This window comes from Petromyzon marinus, chromosome 2, assembly GCF_048934315.1.
Source record: "Petromyzon marinus isolate PM22_M1 ecotype Great Lakes invasive population chromosome 2, UKy_Petmar_22M1.pri1.0, whole genome shotgun sequence".
Lineage (NCBI taxonomy): Eukaryota > Metazoa > Chordata > Hyperoartia > Petromyzontiformes > Petromyzontidae > Petromyzon > Petromyzon marinus.
In genome coordinates, this window is record NC_133668.1 from 3,501,420 (window position 1) to 3,509,657 (window position 8,238).

At 48.3% G+C, this 8,238-nt stretch overlaps 1 protein-coding gene across 2 annotated transcripts in view; it reads right to left on the minus strand.

Moving 5' to 3' along the window:
• Positions 1-2,732, minus strand: part of LOC116949424 (SCO-spondin-like) — a 182,127-nt gene extending 179,395 nt beyond the window's left edge. For both annotated transcript variants that reach the window (XM_076069198.1, XM_032966760.2), the window contains exons 1-2: positions 2,456-2,732; positions 286-477 (exon numbers count right to left, since the gene is read on the minus strand). In XM_076069198.1, the coding sequence (XP_075925313.1) occupies positions 286-477; positions 2,456-2,538 (275 nt within the window). In that variant the 5' untranslated portion in view covers positions 2,539-2,732. The remainder of the gene's footprint in view (positions 1-285; positions 478-2,455) is intronic.
• Between the last annotated feature and the right edge of the window lie 5,506 nt (positions 2,733-8,238).

Sequence of the window (8,238 nt, forward strand, 5' to 3'; positions counted from 1 at the left end):
TGGTCTCTTTCTCCACTTGTCCACTCTCCCTCGTTTCTTTTCCGCCATATTTCTCCAACACTTCCGTACCCATGGCCGTGCGCCTCACCCGCGCTTTCTTAATTACTTACCGTGTCCTCACACGACGCTTAACGCCACTGTGTGACGAAGTCCTCGTGGCAACCCAAAAAAACATCCAACGCCACGGAAATGTGGATTTCCCCACCACTCGGCTTAAGTGAACAACGGCCCCATTCGCTGAGCGCGGAGACGCCGATTCCATCCCCGGGGTGACCCGCAACTCACCTGTACAGGTGGCACGTGGCCTCGGAGGTCGCCCGCTCAGGGTGCCCACCCTGCTCGGCGCGCATCCGATCCGCGTCCAGCCTCCATCCCTGCAGGGTGAAGCGCAGCAGGGCGCTGCAGGGCGCCGACAGCTCACGGCGCGGAGCCAGCACCTCCAGCTCCGTGGACAGCACCCGGCGATGGCACCAGGCCCTGCGCGCGGCGTGTTGGAGAACCGAACCTCACCGCACCTCCTCCGGCTCGATTCGTCGATACGCAGAGTGTGCTACATTGCAAGGCCAGCGGGTAACTGGCCGCCTTTTAAGTGCGACCCCTGACGTGCGCGGCCCCCGACAATACACAGCATGTGAAAACAACCCCCATCCCTCCATCATCACCATCATCGTCGTCATCGCGCTGTCAAATAGTTTCAAATGCTGTGGCGGCCCTCACACTGTTGATGTATTTTCGGCGAAAGTGCCACCCCCTACCCCCCCACCGCTGAAAATTAGTGAAGAGCACTGCGCCACGCTCAGGCAACCCGCCAGTCGCTCATGAGCAAACGCGTAACGATGCATCGATTCATCGCGTACATAACGTCGTTTTCTTAATCTCTCGATAATGTGCATTGCATCGACCGTGTGAGATTCGATATTCTCCTTTTCTTTGTGCATACAGTTCACTGTAAACTGTTCACGTAACCACTGCAGCAGCCATGGGTGGCCGCTACAGTCACCACGACATTAAACATCGATTTTGTTTTTTATTCGCCATGCGACAACGCGATCGAAACGTGGGTGGAGGCATGGGTGCGTCGTTACGCATCGCAATAATGACGGCAATTCTTGGCTCACGTGCAGTCGAATTAATTAAGGAAATACTTTCACCCCATGTTTATAACTTGGCGAGACACCATTTCAGATTTTATCAGACTCATTGCAGATTTTATCAGACTCGGCGATGCTCAGTCTTGAGACATTACACTCAGGCACGCTCTCCCGAATATATAAATATCAATATAATAATTGTAAATATTGCATTCTCATTTGCTTAAACGCCAAGTAGGGAGATTAGTAAGTTTTTTTTTTTCTAACAGACGCCAGCACAGATCGGGAAATAACGCACCACATTCATATGAACACTGCCTTAACATAGAAACATGCGACTGACGTTTCGAGCAATGACCCATTTTCGCTCATTTTATTGCTGCTTGTGTACCCGCCACGTATCTCTTCCAGTGTTCAGAGCTTTGAGAACTTAAAGCTGAGCTACACGAATGTCAAACTAATCTGTGGAAACTAGGCATCTGAGAAAGAGCGTTTATAGCTCATCAGATTCCTCCAGCATAAATACATATTCTGATTCTGCAAAGTTTCAAGTCTCAACTTGGTTGTCTTGCAGTTAGCATCGATACAAAAAACTCGAAAACAACACTATGGCCTTAATATGAATCTATAATCGGCGACGTTTCAGTCCATGGCCCTTCGAAGCACACGAAACAACTGATGGACCAAGCTGGATCTGTCGACTCGATTCAATGAATCACAAAGGCACGTACATCGCAGTGTGCGTTCCAGCCACATTGGCAGCTTCCAGATACCGTACGTGGCTCGTGTAGGAGAACAGTCACACCACCACCATCATCTCTCAGTGCACAAACACCGATAAACCGCTCTCTCAATGGGTTATCCACTATGAACTCGCGCTTTCCAGTAAAGATATAAACGTTGGCATGCGGTTGGAACTGTTTGACCATCCAACGCTGGCCCAACGTTCCACGTTGGCCGGGTCGTTGTGGCTTGATGTTCTTCTGAACTCAAGTTATTCTGATTATTCCTTTCTCTACATCATCTGGTTGTAACTTGTATATATTACAGATTCACAATAAAATAAAAGTTGTATTGAAAAAGAAAACGTTGTACCTGTAATATTATACATCCTAAAAGCATATTATATATCGTATACACGTATTTTTATCATGATTATTTTACAATTATCGCAATGATGGCTATTGTTTTTCCTGCATCTTTTTTCTATCTTTCAAAAAAAATATCTTCCGGTCTTCTCAATGCCCCCCCCGACTTGTTAATAAACAAACATCAACACAGACGCGAAACAATCCGACCCCCAAGAAAAGTATTGAGTGTGAGAGGTATGTGAGAGGTAGGTGAGAGCTCCCAGTGGTGTGTACCCTTCTGCTTGGACACTCGTGCCCGCCAGCGCCACCACCACCATCAGCACCGTCGCCGCCACCACGACGATCGATCTCAACATCTTCGCCACCGTGAGGGGGCCACGGCGCTCACAAACTCACATAAGGACACTGGGTCTCGCGAACAACGACGCGACTTACAATTCCTGGACCAATTAAACTGAGAAGTCGGCTCTGCCGGTGAATAACTCGGGGGGCTTTTTTTCGGTCTTTGCCGCAAAAAATATAGAAGTGAGTCTCTCAGAAGCAGTGTGTCGGCCATGTATTTATAGATTTCTGGTAATCCCTTGTTTACGCGGAATCGGAGGTGGGGGGGGGGTAACTGAGAAGAGCCGAGGATCATTTGCAGGTGGCCCGACTGGGCAGAAGAAAACAGGCACGTGGAATCAATCGCGTTTTCTGCTTTATTATTGTGCTAATCCAGATCTTCTCGGCCATTGTAAAAGAGGGACGGGGTCGGCTTTGGAAGGATTAATGAGCACATGAAAGGTCTTCATCGCTCCATCTCCGGTACCAAAGGACCGTATCTGCGCAACCCGTTTGCCCGGAGTGAGGAGTAATGAAGCCGGTGTCATCTCGGATCGTTCACCCTTTATCGGCTCCACATATGTGAAGCGCAGCACTCTGGAATCGCCCACACCGACCGAACTCCCCCACACACACAAGCGCGCGCACGACAGCCACAACCACGTCTAGGCGGATGCGGTGGAAACGCGTCGCAACGCTTTGATGAGAACGTTATCGTCAAGAAAAAATCGGAAGAAAAGGAACTTTCGCCCGAGTGGAAGGCTGGAACGCACGCGCATCCGCTCAAATGACGATGACTTAGCTGAGACAAGGGGTCCTTAATGCAGCTCTTTGGAACCTGCTGATGTTTTTTTTAAAATATATATCTGCACTGAGGCCGAGTGCTGAGTAGTTTCTGCCGTGGTTTTCCAGCCCTCGCTGTTATTTTTTTGTCGTGATGGGTTTTTCCCGTCCTTTACGGTACCTACAGGGAAAGTGGCACGAATCGCACGGCACCTTCGTGGTTCACGTTGCAATGCGCGCCACCGTGGACCGAACGTTGTCGAAACGTATTTGCATTTGGCTCTGCAGTGCCCTGCGAAGTTTCAGGATTGTTGTGAGCGTGGCATTTCCTGATCCAATTGCCCTCTTTTGGATACTGGTTTTACAACAGCAACAAAACATTTACGATCGTGAGCATTACATAAACACGTCGGTTCTCATATAAATGGCATTATTTGGGCAAGGGATGTATTTTTTGTCTTTACAGTATTGCAAATGCCGATGGCCGAATCAACCTGAAGAAGTGCTCGATTTAATCGGATTTCGAAGGCTAAGTATATTTGAGTCTGGTTCGTACTTGGATGGGTGACTAACAACTTTAGGGCCTGCCAGGTGTAAGCCACGAGACTGCACAGTGGCCAGGAGAATGCCAGAGTGTCACCTCGTAGTGCGTGGTGGTTCTCCAGTTTCCTCCGACACGAAGCCAAACATTCGTGGACATGGCCACGTACGTATGCAGATCTTATTTCGCACCGCACGTGGCTAAGGTACATCCGAATTCAGGCAGAAGCGCTCAAACTAACAACGGTAGGGTTTCGTGTTCAATTTGCCCGGTGAGATGCCGATTCGGCAATCATCCATGCTGTGGTGGGTAAAATAAGTAGCCACCACATTTTGGGGAAACACGATTACCACCGTGGCAATGCGAAAATGTCACAGTCGGTTCAAGGCCTCAATGTAGATGAACGTTCGGCCTCGTATTCTTTTGAGAATCGAAACACTTCCAACTTTAAACTGACCCATGCAATATAAAGGACATTTCACGTGCTCATATCTGAAACTCTTGCAACACATAGTGTCCATCCATCGAATTTATTTAACCCTTCCCGTGGCCCTGTCTTTAAATGGATGTGCTCGCACACACATGCGAGTTCACGGCACCATTGCGTACCGAAGGATTAAGCTCTCACTTCACGCTACGTATAACGCTGGTAAGGGTCCCAACTATCTCGTTTGATGCGCAGCTGGATGGCTGCAAAAGTCAATCAAATAAAAATCCGCCTAAGGGGGCAAACCTTTATCGCGAGGGACTCCACGCATAGTTTGACCCCAGAGTCGTCTTTAATTTAAACCGCCCCCAGCCCCCCCGCATCGCTCCTTTAATAAACCTGTGTGGAGGATGAGGCCTTTTATAAGATCTGGCTCCCACCCCCACCAAAACCTCCAAAGCGAGACGCGCGCTGATCGACTTTTCCAGTTGTCTGCATGAGCGCATCCATTCAGCCACTAACAAAACATCCCCCTCCCACCACCTCCAATTAATTAAGTTCTGATAGCTGGAGTGATATGGAACGAAATAGTGATTTTAAGCTAAGGCGTATATGCGTGTGAATGGCCGGTAACGACAACTTAAACAAATGTACATTGTATGCATAATAATTACATAATTAATGTGTACGTTTAACTTTGTTCGCACCTTACGTAGCCAACCGCGCTAATCGATGGTGCGCAGGAAGGACAAACCGACTGGACACAAAAAGCAGTTCTAAAGAAATCAGGTTTCAATCGGCAGAATGTGTAAGTACGTGTAATTATATTATTAGTAAATCATATGTAAGCGCAGAGCCGTGTTTCGTTTCTCCATTTATAACACGTAATATTGGTCCTCCGGGTCAATATCATTCAGAAGCGTTTGTTTAATCAAGCTCACTCTGCTCCGACCTTCCGGGTCTCCATAAACAGGGTCTGGCTTGTTAAAACAAATGCTGCTAACACACCAGATGTTACTGGTACTGGCACTCCACCTGAGCTTACCCGCCGCATCGCACTATAATTATTTTAAAACACAATTTAAATTTAAGTAGTGTAACTATTATGATTGATCATTCGTTTCTTGTGGGTTAAAAAGTGGAGGTATAATGCCAGTTTATTTTTACGACAAACCTCCAACCACCCGACAGATCCAATCAAATAAAGTTGTCATATACCTACACCTATGCATTTGAACGCCAATTATGAATCACATTCGTGGTGGTGAAAGCCTACGTAGGCACCTGTAACTACTTTGTTGGGCATGGACCGCTAGGTTCGCTCATAGCGCAGTGGTTCGTGCACCACGCTATTAACCACGAGCAACACGATTTCGATTCCCAATTACGGCTATAATCAGTGGCACGTGAGAGCTGAACACACACACCAGACCCCCGACTCAAAATATTGAACTAAAGCAGGGCTCGGTAAACCTGCGGCTTCGGAGTCGCATCGCCACTCTTTTTAAGGACCTCTTGGTGACCGTTAGCCACTAAGGATTCACCGTCTCGTATTCACCACACAGTGCATCGCCACTCTTTTTAAGGACCTCTTGGTGACCGTTAGCCACTAAGGATGCACCGTCTCGTATTCACCACACAGTGCATCGCCACTCTTTTTAAGGACCTCTTGGGGACCGTTAGCCACTAAGGATTCACCGTCTCGTATTCACCACACAGTGCATCGCCACTCTTTTTAAGGACCTCTTGGTGACCGTTATTCACGAAGGATTCACCGTCTCGTATTCACCACACAGTGCATCGCCACTCTTTTTAAGGACCTCTTGGTGACCGTTATTTACTAACGATTCACCGTCTCGTATTCACCACACAGTGCATCGCGGCTCTAGAAATATTTAGGGCTTTATTTATTTTACCGAATTAGACAAAAATAATGGCTCGTATTTGTTATTTTCTTTGCCGATCCCTGAACTCAAGGAAGTGGGAACCAACCTCCAACTGCCGCCAGGCACGGGAGTGGACAGATACGAGTGCACCGTCAATGTCTCGGGTCTCAGTGGCGTCAACTACTGATAATGTAGACACCGTTGATGAAAACCAATCTCGTGGTGGTTGTCAAGGGGGGCCCAACTCGTAGCTTGGGGGGGGGGGCAAGGCACGCCCTGCCCCCACACTTGTTGACGCTACTGCTCAGTTGGTTTCGATGCCTTTCTCCGTGGACATGTCTGTGTCACTTTCCGCCTCTCTCTCGGTCTTCGTGTCTCTTTGTACGATTGCTTTTCTCCTCCCCTTGTATGTGCTTCTCTGTTGCTCAGTGTGTGTGTCTCTCTCTCTCTGTATCTTTGTCTCTATTGCTCCCCATGTCTATGTCTGTGTCTTCGTGTCTCTCTCCATGTTGTCTCTCTTCGTGTCTCTCTATATCGTTTTCTCTGCGTTTCTATTTATCACTCTCCGTCCCTCTCTAAGTTTGTCTGCCTCTCAATAGCTCTCGTTCCGCGTGCGTCTGCGCGAGCATCGTCTTATCTCTCTCCGTGTCTCCCCGAGTTTGTCTTTCTCAAGGACTGTCGCTTGCCACGTATCTCCCTCTCTCTCTCTCTGCGTATCACTACACCCTGATTGGGGGGGGGGGGGGTGCAGGATAGGGGGAATCAGAGTGATACCGTAATTTCTGCGAATTCTCGTGTCTCGGGAAGGATGCGCGCTGATGGATCATCACCGTGCTGCATCTACACCCTGGGCAGAGGTCGGTCGGTCGGTCGGGGCATCACTTTGCCAAATTTATTCCATCGGCTTCCTCCGCCGTCCGATGCGAGAGCGTGCCAAGTGTGTATCTATCGCTTGGCATTTTCCCAGCCCGGGGCAGTGCAGCAAGTAGGTTGCCCCCGTAATGCCTGCCGATGCTTTGAGATTTGTTCTGTGGTGTGGGTGTGTGTGTGTGGATCTTGCCCGAGTGCTGCACTCTCATTTCCTCCCACATGCAACAATACTACAAAAACAACTCAACTGTCCGCACGTGCCAAGCAAGGTCCCCCACTTGGCAAAGAGTCCACAGACTCAATTGAGAATGTCCTAAAAAACTAATACTATTATAGAACAAGCTCACTGTTTCCCACTGTGGTTGATTTGATCCGTTTACCCCGCTTTGTCAAAACCACTGCTGGATTAAAGCCTCCCCATGCAGCATTAGTTATATGGGGTAGTTTGACCATACTTCACCACGCTGTGACAGTGCAGGTTGAAGGTGCAGGGATGGCCCAGGATTGGTTAAGATATCCCTCGTCAATGGTGTTAACCATTGCTTGGATTCAGAGTCAAATGCGGCCGGTTCGTAGCGCAGTGCGCTAACCACTGCACCACCGCTCCTCTCCCCAAAAGCCGCTTTGATTGCTGGCATCCCTGCAGTACAATTCCTTAATTAATAAGTGGTGTCGGTGGGCGTATGAATAATGACAGAGACAGGGGAGTTGTTACCCTCACTCTTGTGATCGACATCACCGATCCACGCATAAACACAAATGCAATGATTATAATAACCTTCGTTAATGCAGAAAAGCATCACCGAGTCTCAAGATAATTTTTTTAAGGAGCGTTCTGCATTGGGATCTTTTGGCCAATTCCTTTCATCGGCGATTGGCATGGAATTAAGACATCTTTTTGGAAAACCATTATTTGGGAAAACCCCCACATGTGTGTGAGGAGATAATGCTCCACACGAGTGGATTTTTTTTTAAGAACCCACATGCTCGTCCAGGAAAACTATATTGAGTACATGGAAGAATCACGAACCCCCCCCCCCCCCATATTCAATGACTGCATTCATTAGAGCCCAATCTCAGCACTGGAGCACCTGAGCTATAAGCTTAGAGGCAAGGAAGAAGCTATAAGCTGCTCACTCCGAGCTATAAATGCCCTGATCGTGCAATGTCTTTGCACTGTTCGCCTTTTGGCGTTCTCTGCTCTGTCAGTGATGAAGCTCCTAGGCCC